The sequence below is a fragment of the Kryptolebias marmoratus genome, linkage group LG3 (genome assembly GCF_001649575.2).
Source record: "Kryptolebias marmoratus isolate JLee-2015 linkage group LG3, ASM164957v2, whole genome shotgun sequence".
Classification (NCBI taxonomy): Eukaryota; Metazoa; Chordata; class Actinopteri; order Cyprinodontiformes; family Rivulidae; genus Kryptolebias; species Kryptolebias marmoratus.
In genome coordinates, this window is record NC_051432.1 from 9,822,229 (window position 1) to 9,843,570 (window position 21,342).

At 44.4% G+C, this 21,342-nt stretch overlaps 1 protein-coding gene across 3 annotated transcripts in view; it reads right to left on the reverse strand.

Annotated features, from left to right (window-relative positions):
* Positions 1–21,342, reverse strand: part of spock3 (SPARC (osteonectin), cwcv and kazal like domains proteoglycan 3) — a 30,534-nt gene that overhangs the window by 6,369 nt on the left and 2,823 nt on the right. The window contains exons 1-4 of one of the 3 annotated variants that reach the window (XM_017405848.3): positions 14,206–14,315; positions 13,844–13,972; positions 1,679–1,687; positions 1,538–1,577 (exon numbers count right to left, since the gene is read on the reverse strand). In XM_017405848.3, the coding sequence (XP_017261337.1) occupies positions 1,538–1,577; positions 1,679–1,687; positions 13,844–13,972 (178 nt within the window). In that variant the 5' untranslated portion in view covers positions 14,206–14,315. Of the gene's footprint in view, positions 1–1,537; positions 1,578–1,678; positions 1,688–13,843; positions 13,973–14,205; positions 14,316–21,342 lie in introns of those variants that run through there. The other 2 variants (XM_037974717.1, XM_017405859.3) reach the window with 2 other exon arrangements.

The following is a 21,342-nucleotide window of genomic DNA, read 5'->3' on the forward strand; positions in this document are numbered from 1 at the left end:
GGGGGGGGGCAGACACACCTGTGAGCAGGATCAAAAGCCCTCGGCTGCTCTGAGAACAGTCGGTAAACGACCTCTGCTGTAAAGAACCTTACTGTAATCTCTGAGCAGCTCGGGCAGATTATCCTGCCTCCATCCTCCAACGCACCATCTAATGCTATTGTTTCCCTGACGTTCATGCGTGTGTGTGTGTGTGCGAGTGTGTGTCTGTGCGTGTGTTTTGAGGATCCACTGAGAAGTGAGAGGATGTCCTGGTGTGCCTGGATGAGTGTAAGAGATTATCACTGTCTGCAATACAAATAGAAATGAGATGATCAAAGAATAGTAAATCCTCCTGGGGTCTTTTTTTTTTTTAGCTGGTTGGTGTAGTTAAAAAAAAGGGGGAAAGAAAGGATAAAAGTTTCACATGCAGATTTGGACAAATTCAGAAAATAGCCTGCTGACGGCTTGTCAGCATGAATCTTAGTTTCCTGATTCTGAGTTGAATCAAATTTGTTCCTAATATAGCCACGTAATAATTCTAAACAACAAGGATGATGCTCTGCAGTGATCATATATGCTGTAGATTCCCAGCAGCAACATTTAGTGGTCCCTAAACTTTTTACCCACAAACTGACACTGACACAAGCTTCTGTCTCCATCTACCGCCTTAATGATCCCATTAAACAAAGACATAATGTCAAATACAAAACGTCTCAACCTTCATGATACCATTTTTATCCATTTATGGCTCCTGTTTTTACACTGTGCAGCAGTTTTGGTGAAACTATGCCCTAAGCAATCATTTTTAAACGCAGATGCTCCCCTGTGGGGTGTTTGATGACCCATGCTGGGGCCCCTAAACCCAGCTTTGGGAAACACTGGCTTACAGGAAACAACAAGAAGTTTCTCTAAATGTTCGCCAAGAAACAAAAGAGAGGAGAACATCACGAGAGAGTCCAATATGCTTCTATGCTTCTTTACTTTCACAGGATTCTTACGCCAGGGTAGCTTTTAATTTAGTTTATTTATTTTTTATTTGGGGAAGGGGGGGGGGGGGCACCTTGAATCTATAGCTGATCTTCCCATTTGTATCAACAAAGTTATCAGCTCAGACCACCCAAATGGTCCATTAAGCACCAATAATGCAAACTTGGAAATAAAATTAGCATTTTTTATGTTTTGTTTTGTTTTTTTTTCCTTCACAAATAATGATTCTATTCTGACATAACGTGGCTTTGATTTCTAATCTTAACCAGGATGTTTTCATTTGTCAATCTAAGAGCAAACAAACGTCCTGATTCGTTAAGTTCCCACAGTACAGAGAGATCCTCACTGTTCAAAGTGCTGGTAACACTAATACGTATGATTACAATAACGATTTCCCAATTCATATATGTGTTCATTTCAACTGAACGTCTCAACATTATCAGGACGTTCCCGGATATTTGTTTCATGTCCGCTTGTGAGACGAACGTCATGTAACTCAAAAACACACTACTGTCGAACTTTAATGTCATCCTGCCGACTGTTTGATCAAACCGGCCTCATTTACACCCACCTTGATCGAAGGGTTTGGATGGAGTCCACGTCCCCGGCTCCTAAAACACAATCATAAAAACAGTGTTGAAATGATACCTTTCGCTGCGCGTCACAGAAACAAAGAGTGCTCGTGCTTCAATGCAAAAGGCATCATACAAACCTCCACTTCCTTTGTGAGAAAGCGTTACAAGGACAGAGAATCAGGAATTAATTTTTTTTTTAAGCAGACATCACATATTCAAACACACACAAGGGGATTTCCGAAACAAGTCGTAAATGTGTGAAGCATGCAGGTATTTAGTACAGTCATGCCCCTTTGATAGCTGGTCCTTTCAGTTAATACGTTTCTGTGACTTATTGAAATCCTTCGTATCACTGAACTGGATGTGTTTGCTCATCAAATATGACCTGAGCACATACTGTCCAAACGGACTGGACAGGATGAATGTGCCAAAAACCAGCTTTGGATTCAGATTTAGTTTACAGATATGCAACTGTACGCAGTTAAAATGAAAGTAAAGAGTCACTTGCGAAGTAAAACATTTGGTTTAACATCAGTAAAATCTTTGTGAGCTGAGAGTTAACAGGCTGTGAGAAAGTGGAATTTAAAAAGGTGATTAAAGGACATAAAGAGTCTCGGGGTGTTTTTTACTATAGCCCTCCATCAAAAGGTAGAGGTGGGCCATTGTGTTTTGGGGTGTGTGTGTGTGTGTGTGCGTGCGTGTGTGTGGGTGGGTGTTACCAAAGTATCTCATAAACCACTGAATGGAACTTAATGAAGGCTGCAGAAACTAATCATCGGTTGTACGTCTACAGTGTCTTTTTTTGATTTATATTAAATTCCAGTTCCTCTTTTGAGGATTGTTAGTCACCGTGATGGTTGAAAAGACACCAATCCCACTTCTGCCTCCGCCCAGTTCTTCCTGACCTTCTGGGAGAAAATGTTTCAAACTTCTGAGTGGTCTGGAGTGAACCCCACATGGCAGGACTGGGCGTCTGCTGCAGGTCGTCCTGCTGATAAGATTTACTCCAACTCCTTTCACCCGCAGGCTGGTCCTCTTGTCGCTTGCAATGCTTCAGCGTTGTCTCGGAGCCGTTCTGGCTCAACAATCCGAGATAAAAATCCAGCGGCTGCTCCAGACTCATGTGACTTGGACTTGGATAATGTTGACTGGACTTTTTATTTCCCAGTAACAACAAAAAAACAAAACAAAAAAACAAAACACATGTTGGGTTTTCATTTCTTTACTGTCCAGTCCAAAAAGGCAGCCTTCCAAGTTGCAATACAAAAGCAAAGAAGTCTGGAGTCATCAGCTGGAAGGGACCTTCGGGTCCCCCATAGAGACCACATTCTTCGGCTGAAAAGCCTCCAACAAAGAGAAAGGGTAAAAAAAACAATGTAATTGCAAATCTGGCCTTTTTGATGCTGAAAGGACAACGCTCAAGCAGCCAAAGCACTCCAAGTTCACTCTGGCTTCTGTTTTTGCTCTATTTGGTTCAAATGAAGACCTGGTTGCTTCAAGCAAGACATCCAGTGGTCGGAATAAGTGTTGGGGATCACTCTCAGCTACTACCACACCAAAGTTTAGCTTCATATCTGTAAAACTGACTGAGTTATAGATAATTTTGTGATTTTTCTGAAAGGGGATCAGATCGCTGTGGCAGCTACAAGAATTGGTTAATCATTTGCAGAGGTCCATCCAGAGTTTCATTAAAATCTGTCCAGTGGTTCCTGGGATAGTTTGGCAACAGACAGACATGTGGACACACACACACACTGGCAAAAATCATCCACCTTTCGCCTTTTGGCAGCGGGCGATAGTAACACTTGTAGCCTGTTACTTTCTGCAGTTTAAAGACTGGTCATTGCAGTCACTTTCCAGCTGCCAATCCAAATCATCCCATTTAATACGTTTCCAAAATGTAAAGACATTCTTTTGCACCATTATTTGTTCAACCTCTTCCGAAAACCCCTCCCAAAACAAAACAAAACTGTTGTGTGTTTTTGAGATAAAATGTTCAAATAATCATATCATGTATGTATATCAGTTATGCGTCTGCTACATAATGACTGGAAGTGTTACGTCTTGTGTAACTAAGCGATTTATACACTACCCTGAGGAAGTGACTCAGTTCAGTGTGTGTGTGTGATCCCACAGCCTGTATAAGGAGGGTACAAAGGTGTGCGATCTTTTAATAGCGGCACCAGTCGAAGAGGCTCCCAGCAGGTGCAGGCTCACGAGTCAAACGTAGACGGAGATTAACGAACAGAGATTGATGTGTTCAGCCCTCCGGACGTCCTGCCTCAGCTTAAACCCAGCTCGGTGCTTGCTCTGTCGCCGTGATAAGCTGTTCTTGTTTACTCACGTGTCTTTTTATTTTATTTTTTTATTTTTTTTTTTCACACTCAGTCACGCTCACACGTTCTCCTGATTTTGCCTTCAGAAGAAACTCGGTTACAAAAAAATAGAAAATAAATAAAAAACAATTCACCGACAGCAACCACGAGCGCGACGTACGAAGCTCGGAGACGGTCCTTTTTTTTTTTTTATTCACTGATTAGTCAACCAATCATCTGGTATCCTTTGAACAATTTGCATAACAAATTGACACGAGGCTGCATTCAATGCAAATGCTTAAATCTGAGAGGAAAATCGTTGGGTTTAGAAGTTCAGGTTAAGATTAGGCTTAAAATAAGGGTTTTAGAAACCGCTTTCAGTCAGAATGGAGATGCCTTCTGGCCGTCTCTGTGTGATTTCTGAAAAGGACCAAGGCAGCCATGGGTGGGGTGGCGGGGGTGTTGAAATTAACCTGCTGCTGTCACGCCTCTGAGCCGCTGAGTGATGGAGTGGCCGCACCGTAAGTAACACTCGACGGGTGAGAGGATAAGATGTTCTTTGTGGCTCTAGGTTGAGATGGAGTGATGACACCTAAGAGCTGCTCACATAGGAACGTTTTCTTTTTTTTTTTTTTTTTTTTTTTCTTTTTTTTTTTTCTTTTAATAAATACACTAAAGGTTTTTATTTTTTCAGTCTTGTCCATACGGGAACAGTGTTTTAGAAGCTCCACCTAGAAACATCACCCGTGCTTTTTCATACAGACGGCCCAAACTCAGCAGTTCAAAAAAACGACGATGTCACTGCCCCGCCTCTAATCTGACCTACGACCCGAGGGCGTACTCTTCATCTTCTCGCGTTCACATTTCAGACCCAGCGTCCAAGCTTTACGCGCTTTATCTCGTTTCCTTTTTTATTGGTGTGTTTTTTTTGGGCAGCATTCCGGCGCCACGTACAGACCTGGCCTGGTCACTACAGCGTTTTGGCTTCTACGTGGATGAAAACATTTCTAGAAAACAATAAACTGCGCTTACGTGTGAACAGCTCCTTAGAATGAGAGATGTCACACATTTTAACCTGCTTCGGTTTCCTCTCAACCCCAGCTGTTTCAAGAAAAATGCAAAAAGCAAAGATCTTGATTGAATTTTTTTATCCCTTTCTTGTCTAGAGTAGGAAGAAAAAACACGTCCTGATGGTCCAATATGGCCATTAAATTGTTTCCCCTGTGTTCAGCGGGAAAATAGGCTCACACATTTGTCAATTACATACATCTAAGATCATCCTGAAACTGTTATTTCTCTTTTCCGCCCCGACGGGAAAACACCTGTTGAAAACATCGGCTGCACTTAGGGAAGAGCAAATCTTTGTGGCCAACCTTCAGTTTTTAGAAGCAGCCCGAGTCAGCTTCAACAGGCGCTCGTCTTTGACGCCATATTGTGGAACTCTGTGGATTAAAGTGAAGGTTTGGGTAAATGTACCAAGAATTAAATACAACTACGTCTGCGTGCGTTTGAGAGAAAGTCAGCTCAGTAAGTTATAATAGTCAGTTCAAATAGCAGCCATTCCACAAAACAAATTCTTCTATTGTTTCATGCTGTGGGTGTCTGACATGGGTTTGCATGATCTGTTCCACTGATTAAGGCAGAGCTATGCTACTATACGTTCATGTGAATATGAAGCAAATATGTTTTATGCTGGAGTAACAAACTAAAGAAAACCAAAGATCCACATGCTTTAAAAGGGCTTTCCATAATAAGATAAGACAAATGAACACCAGTCATCTGTAGCCAACGTTGTGTCGCTGTATAAAAGTAAAGCAGTGACAGATGTGGCAGTAACACTTCCGTTACTGACACGAACTGCAGAAATTTACAGAATTACGCTGTACTCGGTATTGTAAAGTTCGGACTGTCCGGCAAAGATTGTTCTCAGCTGATGCATAAACGGACTCCTACCCCTGTCATATCAGCTGTGTGTAAAACGGATGAAGAACGGTCACTCACCGCGGCTTTTACTGTGTAGCACGACTACCATCTGGGTTGTATTCACAACCCAGAGTGCCTGAGACCTGGAGCAGCCAGGCAGGCGACCTGAGACCTTTTTGGGTTTCATTTTTCTGCTCTCAGATGGCACATTTCTCTCACATCTCTGAATTAAGTGTCTGATTTGAAGTGTCCACACGTGAGGGGATTATTATAAGAGCGTTGTATCCACGGTTGTTATTGCCAGTTATGTCTCTTTGTGGCTCATCTGACCTGAAATAATGAAGCGTGCTAAAATCTCTGCACAGTTTTTTTATGACCTGCAACCAAAAGGCAACAGACAGGTAATAATGTTTTGGTCTGCGAGTTCATGTGTCCAATTCCAACAATGCTTGCAGAACGTACCTTCACGACTGACTAACGTTTGGAGCCGACCCAATTCAAGATGGCTGCCACAGCCAACTGACCTTAGAAAACACAAAATGACTGTAATTCAGCCAACTTTACAGATGCTGCTGTAAGAACTGGTGTGGCTGTAACTAAGTCATTCACCACACATACTCTAAGCACTACTCATCGAGCGATGAGTTCCAATACTACAGCACTAATTGTCGGAGTTGACCCTGTTTGACTGTTAGCGAAATATCTCACGAACCACCGGACAAATTTGATCAAAGCTCTCAGAAAGCACTCACTGGATGTGCATCTACAACCGATAAAATTTTGGAGTTAACCCCATTCGAGATGGCCGTCACAGCTAATCGACCTTAGCCAACACATAAATGCCTATAACTCATTCAGTGTTACAGATCTTGAGCTAAAACTTAAAGTGGTAGTAGCTGAGACTGACCCCCAACACATACTCTGAGCAGAACATTATTTTCAAGGTCTGACCCAAAAAAAGGCTACAACTCATCATCTGCATTCCTCGAGGAACGTCAGACCTTTAGCTAAAGCCATGTTCCCGTAGCTCTCGATGTTGGAATGATTTAGCCGTTCTGCGTTAAAGCAATGAATAAAGTCGTGCTGTTTTCCTTGACATCCCTGTTACTTTTCTCAGAGTGTGACTTTGCTTGTCAGAGTGTCTGCCTGTGTGTCACCTCCCTGCCTGCTATAAAATGTGCAGTGTCTTCTCTCTCTCTCTCTCTCTCGTCCTTTCTCAGCTCTAATTAATTTCTCCTCTCTGTCCTGCGTTGTTGATCTTTCTAACCCTCTGCCTTTTCGCCGCCGACTCGTCACATTCTCTTTCTGCCCCCATACCCCCACCCCCTTCTCTTTCTTTGTCTCAAAGTCACTCTTTACCTTCACTCTGTGCGAAAACGTGCTGTCAGTCAGTGCTGATTAGTGTGANTATAAAAAGAAAGAGAGCTGCAGTAAAATGACAGTCTGTCTCCCGGCCCCTTCTGGCCCTGCAGACTGAATAATGAGAACATTGCATTATGGGTGGCCGGGCCCTCTAGACCGGCAAAGACAACAAAAGTGCTCGCGGTCTGATTCCTTAATAGAATCAACGGATGCATCCAAACACGACGACGCAAAAAAAAAACAAAAAACAAACAAACAAAAAAAAAAACGCACGGAAGGCGCATCCGGACAAACAAAACCTCACTTCTGCGCACACACGGAGACAGAGGAGCCAAACAAACAAACTTATCAGTCCAGTGCTGGAACCTGTCGGCTCGGAAATCGTCAGCAGGAACTGGACGAGTGCACTCCGCTGCCAACGAAAACGAAGCGCCCACTTTTCGCTAAAAGCAACCAGAAGCTCCAGCGGACCAGTAATCGTTATCTGAAACCGCATCTGTTTAATGGAGCCGTCAGATCTTCTGCCGTGGGGTTCTGTGGAAAAGGCTACGAGCAGTTAACGTCTTACCTGCTGCAGACAGATCTTTGAACGGCCTCCGTCCGGCAGAGCAGAGTTTAATTCCGGTCAGACCGATGGGCTAATCGGAGCGGCGCCAAGACCCACGGGTTAGACTCACGGGTGCTGTGGCCGTGACGAACCAAAACACTGGTAATTGTTTGAAATTTTCCGCCTTGAAACCGTCTACAACAGGCGATGTCGACTGTTGACAACCTTTCCAGAGAACCTCACTTCAAAAGATCTGAACTAGCCCTTTAATTTTCACCGGTCGAAAGGCAAAGGTGGACAATATTGTTTTTGCCCACGTCTTTGTGTGTCTGTCTGTGACCATCATATCTCCTGAACCACCGGATTAATTTTACTGAAACTCTCAGAAGGTAATCATTGGATGTACGTCTACAACTGATTAACTGTTGGAGTCAAGCCAACTCAAAATGGCCACCACAGCTAACTGACTCTAGAAAACTCAAAAAGGGCCATAACATAGTTAATGCTACAAATATTGACCTAAAATGTGGCGTGGTAGTGTCTGAAACTGATCCCAAACACATACCTTGAGCGCTATCAGATTGGACAAGATCTTTGATGAATATTTTGCTATTAACTATTTGGAGTCAACTGTGTCAGTCTGTTAGCAAAACTTCCCATGATCGACTGGACAGATTTTGATGAAACCTTAAGGAAATAATAACTGGATGTACCTCTGCAACTGATTAACTTTTGGAGCCAACCTGTGTAAGGTGGCTGCCATGACAACTGACCTCAGAAAACACCAAAATGGCTGTAACTCAGTCAGTTTTACAGCTGTTGTGATCTAAATTGGCGTGGTCGTAGCTCAGAATCCTTCACAACGCATACTCCAAGTGCTACTCACGGTGCAACATCCTTGCTGCAGTCTTTATCACTAACTGTTGGAGTCATAAATGTTCCTAAGATTTAACCAAAAATGGCTACAATGCTGTCACTTCTCAACATAAGCTGATCTGAAGCTGCTCTGGCATGAAAGTCAGCAGGTGACATGCATGAAATTTGACATTTTTTTCTTTTACAAATCTAATCAGCCTTTCTAAGCAACAACCAAGAGCAGGAACACAAGTTTTCGAGTGCGCTGGCTTCTGCTCGTCGTACTCGAGCTTGTGGCCTGCACGCTCCCACAAATCCACCCAAATTCACATTAAGGTGCTTTGAAGTGGAAAAAAAGCCTCAAGCTCTGTACCTTCCCTGCATCATTCACACTCCACAACACAAACAACACGAGACGGAGCGGGCACAATGAGAGCGCGCCCGGGAGAGGAGGGAGAGGACGGGAACGCACGATCTCATCTGGAGAGGCGGCTCTAAATGAGGCCTTATTTGCTCCCACGCTGGGGCCGCACAATCAAGTGTCTGCCGTCGCAAGTCGTCTGTCGCCTTTCGCCCGTCCGGCGTCGCGCCCGCTCGGGCTCATCCCACTCCGTTGCCTGGTGCTGTAGGGCAGCGAACGTCCAGGCAAGAGGAGAGCAATGGGGCACAGCAAAGAGCTGCCCCCGGGGTTCCCTCGTCAGACTTTCAACAGGACTTCCAGTGAATCAGCAGGCAGGATTCTATCTGGCCGCACTTAAGAGTGAGACCTGCTGATGGCTTTTAGAGGGGGAACAAGCACACCGCCTGAGAGTTCAACTCTCAGCTACTACATTCTACATTCCAGCTCTGCATCTGTACAATTTGCTGAGGTGCAGCCACTTTTGTGCAGGCCTCGGTCGACTGGATAGGACCGACTCTAAAAGTCGTTCAGCTGTAGACGTGCAGCCAGTAATCACTGTCCGAGAGTTTCATTAAGATCTGCCCAGTGGTTCATGAGATATTTTGCTAACAGACAAACAACTCCAGCAGCTCATGCCAAGGTTTTAGGCAAAGATGCTGCTCAACACGTTGCACCTGAAGTATGTGTTGCGGATGATGCGCAGCTACAACTGCACCAAATTTTAGCTCAGCGTCTGTAAAACTGGCTGAGATTATAGCTAAGATCACTTAGCTGCGGTGGCCATCTTGAATCAGACAGACACCGTTAGGTAATTCGTTGTAGATGGATAACTAACTATTATTTCTGAAAGGTTTATTAAAATCTGTTCAGTCATTCAGGAGATACTATGCTCAAGGCGCAGACAAATAAAAACACACAAGCAAAAACATTATCGCTCCTTCACCGCTGAGCGATAACAAATGCTCTGCGTATCGGTTTTAAACGTAGGATTAACAGCTTCAAATGCAAATGGCAGACAAGACAGCTACACTCCTATCTCAGCACGATAAGAAAAAAAATCTCAATCGATCCCAACATTGGATGGTACAGAAGTCCAGCTGGGATTTACCTTGAATGTCCGATTTCAGCTTTGCCTGCTAAACTGGAAATTCGCTGCAAAGCTTACAGTACGTGTGCAAACCCTAAAATATGTTCAATGAATTCTGAAAATGTATTAAAAATTAAACAGCTGTCTGCAGATTTATGTCAGACGGTAAATATTGTAAAGGGTTGGACCATATATATATATATATATATATATATATATATAAAGAGTTTAAAATTTGGCTCATCTTCCAGTTTGAGGAGACGAGACGGAGTTGTCGCCGTTTTGGTCAAACCTTGAAGATAATGTTACCCACGATCTCATGCAGTACTGTGAGGTCTCGCGAGATGTGATAGAGCTCAGATGTGTTGAGGATCACTCTCTGATATACCCACACTAAACTTTACCACCATATCTGTAAAATGGACTAAGTTACAGCCATTTCTGTGCTGGCGAAGGTCCATTAGTCGTGGTGTCCATCTTGAGCTGAGGCATTCTAGCTCAAGGCATTCTATGTTTACTTTCTGAAAGTTTTATTAAAATCTGTGCTGTGCCTCATGAGATATTTTGCTAACAGACAAGCACGGTTGACTCCAACAGTTAGTGCTAACGTTTAAAGCAGAGAGTAGCACTTGGAGTATGTGTTGTCAATGGCTCGCAGCGACTACCACAGCAAATTTTAGCTCAGCAACTGTGAAACTGACTGACTTGTAGGCATTTTGGGGGTCTGTGAGGTCAGTTGGCTGTGGCAGCCATCTTGAATTGGGTTGACTCCAAAAGGTAAATAGTTGTAGTTGTACATCCACTGATTACTTTCCGCACGCTTCGTTAAAAGTCTTCAGGTAGTTCATGAGATATTTTCCTTAAGGTCAGGCACACACACACACACGCAGACACAGGGCAGAAACATGCTCGCCCTTTGGCTGCTGTTTAAACTGTTTAAACAGGTTCTATTTGCTCAGCGGGATTTGATCTGAGCCAGCGGTCACAGTAATGATGCAACAAGTCCAAAAGCAAGCAGAGAGGAAAACACGTGTGCTCAGAGCTGCTCGTTTTTTTTGTACCGTCTGCAATGCCCTAAAAACACGGCTGCGTGAAAGAACACCTAAAAACAGGAAATGAAACACACACACACACACACGCTGCCCCACCTGGATCTCTGAGCTTGAAACCTCAAGGTAAAAAAAGCACACACGTAAACAGCCTTCTACGTGTCCACACGACAACCTCTGTCTTCAGGCGGAAGGAATCGCCCGAAACAGAAAAACAACAACAACAACTTCATCTCCTACCACCTTATTTGCATAATCCGGTTCTGGACCTGAGGTGGACCACATGGGCTCACAGCAGGCTCACACACTCCTGTGTGACTGGCAGAGAAAACGTCTGTTCTGACATCCAAAAAACAACAACAACAACAAAAACAAAAGGCCACTCGTCTTTTTCTTGTCTCGGATTTTACAAGAATAAATCACGGATGACCTCCCATCAGTGCAATTTGTCATCTCCTAGTTTTTGGACCACGATCAGACAAAAGCAGGTTTTTAGACTTTGTGCACACACACACACACGCGCGCTCATGCAGACATATTTGTGCGTGTGTTAATACAAGCAGAAGCACGCACGGCTCCGCTCTGATTGTGGGAGCCATTAGATCTGCGGCTGGAGGCACGACATCTTTTTTTAGCTGGAGACAAACCACGTGAGGCGGCGCACGGCGTCTTAACTCCACCGCTCGTTCGCCTGCGAACCGTACGATGATGCGTTTGCTAAGAACATCTGAAAGCGAACTAAAGATTCGCTGTTCGCCACGAGGGTCGCGGCACTGTAAAAGAAAAAAAAAAAAAAAACGAAACGAAAAGAAAAACAACATAAATAAATCAACGGCGATTTGCTGAGAGCTCGCCTGATGGACACCGGGCTCCAACAAAAGGCGCTGAGTAGCCTCCAGTAGGGTAATCATCTACAGCAACAGGGACCACATGATCAGAGGCATTATCCACTAGAGTCAGCGGCAGCATTAGGGCCCTAAGTGGCCTTAACATGCTAGGTTAATGGTGGCTGACATATACTGAGGGCTTTCAGCACCAGCATAATCAGCCCCATCGCCTCACACTGGATCACCGCTGTACTGCCCGGAAAGACAGGAAATCACATATGTAGGCTACAGGTAGAGCTGAGAAGTGAGGCGGCTCGGAATACTTTATGAAGAAACCCCAACGGGATCTCATTTCCAAGAGGGCCTGCTCCACTTTGTAGTTCTAAAAATCATTTGCTTTTCTTCTGATGGGATTTGATTTGACACGGTGCACTACGACGCAATATATACGGTACGAGAACAATGCAGTACGACGGGATAAAACACAATACAAAACAGTAGGATACAATATCGAACAATATTTATGTATACTGAATGCCTAACGTGCCTTAAGGAAAGTATATTGCCGTGGAGTATGTGTTGGGGTCGAAGCTCAGCTACTACCACACCAACTTTTAGCTCAATGTCTGCCAAACTTGCCGAGTTCTAGCAGTTTTTATGTTTTCTAAAGTCAGCCATCTTGATTTGATATGACTCAGTTGTAGATGTACGTCCAGCGATCCCGTTCTAAAACGTTTCATTAAAATCTGTTCGGCGATTCGCGACATGGCTTCGCTAATGTTACAGCCAAAAGAACGTACACAGGTTTGTGTTTCTACCCTCATTAGAACCGTGCGCTGACTTCTGTTCGTTTCTGCAGCCTAGCTCCAAACAAAACCTTAACCTTACCCATTGACCAGTACATACCTAACCCTAACCTTAACATAATATGATATACCATAAAATATATCTACCTGACACCTAGACCAGTCCGTCATGTTAGGGCCAGGCTTTGGGTCCCAAAAGGACAACTGTATACCAGAAAAGATCCCAAAAAAAGAAAAAAAACAGGTATACACACACACACACACACCCATACACACAGGCACGGGCAAGGGCAAAAACATTTTTGCTCCTCCTTCGCCTTTGGCAAGGGGCGATAGATTTGGAACAATATGATACAATACAAACCAATACGTTGCAACATAGCACCATAACATATATATGTATATGTATATACAATACAAAACTATATGATCCTACACAAGACAACAGAGTACGGTGTTAAAGACAAAATATGGATAAATATTACATCACGGCGTGATACAGTACGGTACAATACTATTCAGAACAACACAATACAAACTACATGACACGGTTAGAGGATGATACTAGAACAGCCTACAGCACAGAGCAATGTGATGCTGATGCTGATGGGATACAATGTAGTACAGGTCTGATGTGATGCAGTACAATGGGACATGATACGGTATGATTTGACATTTGTGTTTGGACTCCTGCTTCACTGAAACCATCTATGAATAAACCAACACACACACACACATACGCTCCACCTGCCAGCCACATCCTGGGATGTTCCTCTGGAGACTAACGTGGATGCCAGGCAGGGAGGCATATTTGGCCTCCTCCTGGAAGGTGTACCTGACCATGATTAGCACACACACACACACACACTGAGGCCTCTGTCAGCTCCGTTAGGCAGGGGGGCTGCTATCTCAGAAACAAGAAAGGCAGGATCCTGCTGGCTCCACCGCCTCACTGACAGACACACGACCCTCACAGGGGTGGGCACCAAAACCAGGAGCGCATGATGATCCCAAACCAAGGAGGAGGAGGTGGGGAGGTGGGGGCGTGTAAATGAGATAATGTGGAGAGGAGGAGGAGGAGGGGAGCACGGCGAACGGCGGCCGAGCGCAGCCCGGGCGCGTTGCACTTACGTCTCTGAATTTATCCCAGGATCTCCCGGTGAGCCACTTATCGTCCAGAAAATTGCCGCTGTCTGCGCGAGCGGAGACGCGTCCGAAGGCGACGGCGCACACACACAGCAGGAAGGCGACGCTCAGCATCTGCGGACACGCACACACACACACACACACACGCACACACCACCAGAACAACAACAGCACGGAGAGAAGAAGGACACACTGGATCAGCCTGGAGAGGAGGGCGCCGCATTGATCAGACAGAAAGAGGCACTTCAGTCTGCAGCAAAACAACAAATCAACAACAACAACAACAACAACAAAAAATAAATAAATAAATAAAATAGCCCCAGCTGATGTGGGTTTCACCCCCCCACCTTGTCGCAGCAGCAGCGGCTCCCCCGGACTGTATGTGCTCGCTGCCGTTTTCTGTCACAAGTAATAGCAGCCCTCTCCTCCCTCCCTCCCTGCCTCTCTCTCTCTCTCTCTCTCTCTCTCTCTCTCTCTCTCTCTCTCTCTCTCCCCGCACCGCTCCGCCTGTGCGCAGCAGAGCAGAGGGGCGGGAGCGCGCATGGCACCGACGGCGCGCGGCCCCGCGGAACCTGGCCGCGTGTTGTGGTCGGGGCCCTGCGCCGATCGCTGCCCGGGCCAAAGAAATCCGGTAAAACAACACCAGATGATGCGACGGCCATCAATTGAAGGCCTAGCGCTCCTGGGGGAGGGTGAATGCATATCGCCCGCCGCTCTTCGTGCCAGAGTTTCGATCTGAAATGAGCTGAGGAAGCACGGACCCGGATCAGCCCGGCACAATGTGTTAGGAGTCACTCTCAGCTACCACCACGCCATGTTTTAGCTCAGTGTGTGTAAAATCGACTGAGCTATGGCCATTTTTTAACTGTGACAGCCACCTTGAGTTATACAGACTTCAGAAGTAAATCAGTTGTGCATGTGAAGCTAATGACTACTTTCTGAAAGTTTCATTCAAATCAGTCCAGTGGTTCATGAGATATTTTGCTAACAGACAAAAAGGGTTTACTGCAGTTACTGCTAAATATTTTAGCAAAGATCTTGCGCAATGAATAGCACTTGGCGTATGTGTTGTAAATGACTCTCAGCTACCACCACGCCATGTTTTTGCTCGGCGTGTCTAAAATCGACTGAGGTACGGCCATTTTGGCATTGGCTGATATCGATTAGCTGTGGCAGCCATCTTAAATTCTACAGACTCAAGAAGTAAATCAGTTGTAGATGTGCATCTAATGATTACCTTCTGAAAGTTTCATTAAAATCAGTCTAGTGGTTCATGAGATATTTTGCTAACAGACCAAAAAGGCTTGACTAAATCAGTTGGTGCTAAATAATTAAGCAAAGATCTCGCGTAATGAATAGCACTTAGAGTATGTGTTGTAAATGACTCTCAGCTACTACCACACCCAATTTTAGCTCTATGTTTGTAAAATTGTTCAAACTGTAGCCATTTCTGTGTTTGCTGAGGTCGCTTAGCTGTGGCGGCCATCTTGAACGGTGCTGACTCTAGAAGTGATTTAATTGCAGGTGTCCATCCAGTGATTAGTTTCTGGGAGCTTCAGTAAAATCCAACTAGTGGTTCAGGAGATATTTTTTTGCTAAAGCTACAGGGGGGAAAAGCGCACAAACACAGGCACGGGTAAAAACATGATCGCCCCTAAACCTTCGGCGGCGGGCGATAACAACGTTGCTTCTTAAAGAGCCAGAAAAGGCTGTGGCTGAAGAATGGAATAAAACCTTATTTTCCAATCATGGAAAATTTGTGCTTTCCCCATAATTTAATTCAATTTTTTTTCCTGCTGTAGTGAACTAAAATCACATGAGAGCTGAACACATGACGCAGAAAAGGAGTCCCTTACATCTCCGACAGAGACGAGCTGATCTTATGGTTGGAGCATGTATTTTATGTTTACAGGAAGAAGAACAAAGAAACAAATTTATTTTTAACATTTTACTTGGGAACTGCTGGGAACCAGTTGGAGACACAACATTGTGATAAATAAATAAAAAAAAATAGTTAAAGGTTTTCACTTGGAATCACACTGATCAAATCGTTCTCACAAGCGCCTCGTAGAAGTTGGGCCAAAATTAATTTACGCGTCTTAATTAATTTGTTTTAAGATATTTACACTATTATCTCTTTACAAATGTAAAAAAAAATTAAAGAGTTTGCATGTTTAGACTTCTAACCTTTCACTTCCTCATTTTACAAATAGATGTTCTGGTTTGTTGAATCTGCCTTTCAGTAACTCCCCACATTCACTTTGGGCAGCCGTCCTGACTTCTGATTGGTCGGCTCGGTCACATGACAGTCAGAACAAGGAAGTGCTATGCAGGAGTGAAGCTGCTGGAGTGTGGGCAGGGAGAGAGAGAGAGAAAGTCAATCTCAGCCAAGTTAGCCATCTCCATCCTGTTGTCTCTTCTCAGAGTGAATAAACCACCTCTTAGCTCAGCTTCCTGTTACTATGGCGACAAAAATATACCCTATTAGCTCTACTGCAGAAACTAAACTGAGACGGGTTTCGAGGCACGTTCAAAGTTCTAGCGACACGAGGGCGAAGCCCCGTGAAACCGAGACCCCCGGAGAACGTTTCCAGCCATTTTGGAAACTCTCGCAGTTTTATTGCCGACAGCCTCGGCCCAGTGAGGCGCTTCACCTTCACAGAGGCCCCTTCACGCTGCATGGCAGCCTCGCTGCGTGCTTTACGACCTGTTAGGACGTGGCTGGATCGCATCAGATTAGAAAAAAACCTCCCTTGCCGTGGCGCTGCGGCTGCTGAAGACTAGTTGGCGATTTAGATTGAAAGTTGCAAGAAAAAAAAACAAAAAGGCAACTTTTCCACCGCAGTGAACCAAGCGACCCGCGATACCAGGAGGCCGCGTTTTGAATGGCCAGTTTTGGAACATCAACAACCTACGATTGTGTGCCAAACTGCACACCTTGGCAGCCATGGCCGCCATGGTCACCACCCATCTTGAAAAGTTTACCCCCTCCCATATACTAATGTGCCACAAACAGGAAGTTAATATCACCAACCATGCCCATTTTATTAAGGTGTATCCATATAAATGGCTATTTTCACCCAACGAGGAGCCCACTGTGTTCTTAACACACACACCACCGCCGAAGACCGTCCACCTTACCTCGTGGTTGCCTTTCATTGCAAAGATGTTCGCAGATGTTTTGCTTTCGAAAGCACGAAACCGATGCACCCCCAAAAACGAACCCCCCCCCGTGCAGGTTGTAGAAACCAACCTGCACGTCTTCATAAGAGGCTCCAGGAAAGGGTGTGTGTGTGTGTGTGTGTGTAAAAGATGACACAGTGCAGACATTTGAAAGTCAAATGGAGCTTTAAAGCATGCATGGCTGCAGAACAGTGACACACAAGAGTGTTTCTGGTGGCATATGCCACAAGCAGCAGGCAGAATGGTCAGCTGGGTAAGCACTCACACACGGCTTAGAGATGGGGGGAGAAGAGCAAAACAAAAAAGATGAATTCACGTGGAGAGGATGTTTGCAGCACGTAAACAGGAAACCGGTGGTAGAAAGCCACGCTGCGGTTAAAACAGGTACCGGCTCGGCTTTGATCCATGCTCCGTCGTCTCCACATGAGGCAATTTCATCCTTTGGTTCGAGAAAAAAAAGGGCCTTCGTTTGAACTTTTGTCTCTGCGGCCCGGCTGTTTAGGAGGGAGCGAAGTTTGCGTGTCTTCGAGCCCGGAGGATTCATGCATTATTCACTGGGAGACATTAAAGATGTAGATGTGGTCAGAGACATATGCACACAGAGCACTCACACACACACACACACACACACACACACACACACACACACACACACACACACACATATATATATGCAAACAGAGATTACAACTGCAAAGATTTTCCCCTTTTTGTGAAGCAAATTTTTTAAACGTGCACGTTATTGTCTCAATCTCTGAACACAAGGAAACCAAAATGTAAAAATATTTTAAAAAGAGAGAAAATAGGACATAAAATGAGTGTGTGTGAGGCAAGAAACGTGTCTCAAGGAGCAGAGATTTCACAGTTCAGTGCCTCTGTCACTGTGCACCTGCTCACCGGGATGAAGGCAAGGAGAAAATGAGAGGGAAGTGGGTGGGGAGGTGAGGCGTTTTTCGGCGGAGGGAATTTGAAACGCATTAAAGGAGCTGCAGCGAGCAGACCGAGGGGACGTAAACGCACCGTTTGTTCACAAAGTTGTACTTTGTTTTTGTGCCTATATTATGAGAAGTCCAAACTTGACATCCTTATGTTATCTTTAAAAAAAAAAAACAACCCAAAATGAGCAGAATAATCTGCCTGTGTGATTCACACACTCCTGTTTCCTGTCAGGGGGTCTGGTGGGGACCTGCAGCTGCGGAGCCACTAGTGGCTTCTGCACCTTCCTGAAACTTGGAACAACAACAACAAAACTACTGCCGAGTCATGGTTTTATTCAGAACACCAATGCAGCATGTGCTTTTAATTGACAAGACAACAGAAAGAATCCAGTGGAGCTGTGTAATCTAACGGTTCCCTGAAGGGTTCGTTCCGACCCGAGCGACTCTCGATTGTTTCGGGACACGTACACACACTCGTGGACATCTGATCGGTTCTCCACAGATTGTTTCCTGAGGCCCGTGAAAAGTGCACGGTCCGTTGCTGAAATGAGATACGGTTCGTGTGATTGCTCGGCTCCTGAAACATGGATGATGTTCTTGCATGGCCGACGGACGAAAAGGAGACAGACCTAAGGTGAGAAATAACTTGGGGAGAAAGGACTGCTTTTAGTTTTAGTTGACCGCCTCCTGCCTCCTGCTGCATCGGCTGCCTCCTCGCCGACCCTCTGCACACATCACCGCTCCTCAGGTGACCCCTGACCCTCATCGGGCTCTGGGTCTCAACCTGCCCCCTTGGTTCCATTAAAGCCCGAGAAGCTTCCAAGTTCCTCGAAGACGAAGTGACGACTGACCCCTCCACAGCTGCTGGCACCTTTAACTCTGTGTGATGGGAAAGATTTGGGATTTTGGGTCCGACTTTTTCATTTTAACTAATAAATAACATCTGTTATTTCCAACCTGCTGTTCCATTAAAACTTCTACTGTCTAAATTCCAAAGTGAACTTTTTACCAAAATAGCTTAAATTATTCCAAATTAACATTAATCCTAACATCCAAACATTCTGTTCAGAGAATTCTTTTGGTTTAGATAAACTAATAATCACTAAAGTATTACTTGTTGTTGTGTTTTATCTGAATAAATCCTTATTCAAAGGAATTAATTAAAAGTCCTCTTAGAAATTTCCCTAAACTCTTAGTGTTAGTCTTATTTTTTGTGTCATTATAATTATTTATTGTTGATTCTATTTTCCTGATTTTATTTTTGTAATAACACCTTAAGGACAAACTTCTGTTTCCCTCCTACTGGGTGTAAATATTATGATAAAGAGTTCCCTGTGATTTATGAGTTCAGCTCCAGCTGCTGAGATCTGATCATAATAAGGGTAAACAGATTAAATAATCTAATAATTGAGTTCCTGGAAGGTATAATCAATCTGTTGTTTGGTCACTCTGACCCGGCGCCCCTGCTTTAACGAGAGCTTAATATGTGGTACGCTGAAGAAAGGTCATCCCCCTTCCTCATCCTCATCCATCTGCTACGTTTGCTAACAGACGAACGAGGTTGAATCCAAAAGTGAACGCTGCAGTTCTCAGCAAAGACTTCGTCCAATGAGCTTCAACCACACCAAACTGCAGCCTGATCGCTTCAAAATGGACCCAACTATGAGCACTTTTGTCTTTTTTTTTTTATTTTTTAAGGTCACTTGGTGGTCATCTTGACCTGGCCTGGCTCCGAGCGGTGCATCCGATGCTCACTCCCCGAAAGCTTCTTTAAAACTCGTCTAATGGTTCGTGAGATATTTTGCTAACAGACAAACAGTCATTTGAATCAGTGGTCACAGCTGCTACCTCTACGTCAAATTTTAGCTCAATATCCAGAACTTTGGCTGAGTTATAGATGGTTTTTCATGTGTTTTTAATGTTTGTTAAAAGACGTGATTTTTGTGAGACACAGACTGATTCTTTGGTAGAATTTGGATTTGTTTAATCTGTGATCAGAGAGATTAGACATCAGCCACCAACACCACACTACCACACTAGTTTTTTGTTTCCTTTGACCAAACTTGCTTCCTATGAAGGAAGTGCTTGAGGGTGTTTCCCACTTTGTCACCGCAAAGTTTCAGATGATGTGTTTACAGACGCAGGCTGTTCAAAATGGACGACACCGCGCCGTAAGGAAAGCAGCTGAGGGGGAGGAAAACTTGTTTTTTTTTTTTTTTACATAAATCGAAGCTAAACTGGAAAATTATTCATGGATTTTCTTTCTTTTAATCCTCATTCTCTAAGCCCGTGCGGAAACGAACGTCGTGAAGAACCTTTCGCTGCGGGAACCGATAAACCGAATCAACTGAAATGTTCTCGGCAAACTTCACTCCACGTGACAAGAAGCTGGAGATAAACTAAATAAATACATAAATCAGGATTTGTTTTAACAGAGAAGTTTGTTTCCCCTCGTATGACGTTGTAAATTATGCCATTGTTGGCCACCTTTGCCTCTTGGTGGCTGTGTGTGTTCATTTCTCTGTCTGTCAGCAAAATATCTCATGACCCACCAGATGGATTTTAATGAAACTCTCAGAAAGTGAATGTTGGATGTATGTCTACAGCTGATTAATGTTTAGAGTCAACACCATTCAAGATGGCCATCACAACTGACTGAACGTAAAAAACACAAAATGGGTTATAACTTAATCAGAGTTAAAGATACTGACCTAAAGGTTTAGCGTGGCAGTAGCTGAAACCCATCCCCAACACATATTCTGAGCAGCAACAGATCGCAGAAGGTCTTTGTTTAAAATTTTACCATCAACTTGTTGGAGTCAACGTTGTGTGTCTGTTAGCAAAATATCTCACGAACCATTGGAGGGATTTTAATAAAACTTTCAGAAAATATGCACTGGATGTACGTCTACAGCTGATTAACATTTGGAATCAATCCAATTCAAGATGGCTGCCACAGCCAGCTGATTTTCAACACCACAAAAACGGCTGTAAATCAATCAGTTTTACAGATATCGAGCTGAAGTTTGGGGTGGTCGTAGCTGAGAGTCATTCACAACACATAATTCAGGTGCTAAGCATTAACTGTTTATGTGTGTGTGATTTAATTAGTTTTAAGAGATAAAGAGACAGAGCACGGAGGGAGAGCGCTGTCCTGCAAAGCAGCCATTTTAGCCCTGACTAGAAGGTCAGTGTTTCAGCCTCAGGATGGAAGGCTAATAGCAGCTTAATGACAGAGAGGGGAAACTGGAAACAGGAGATAAAACAAAAGGCCCGTCGTCGAGAACGCCGATTACAGAGCGAAGAGGGAAAACATGGAGGAAATGAAAGAGAGCAAAACAGAGCTGGGGGGGGGGGGGGGGG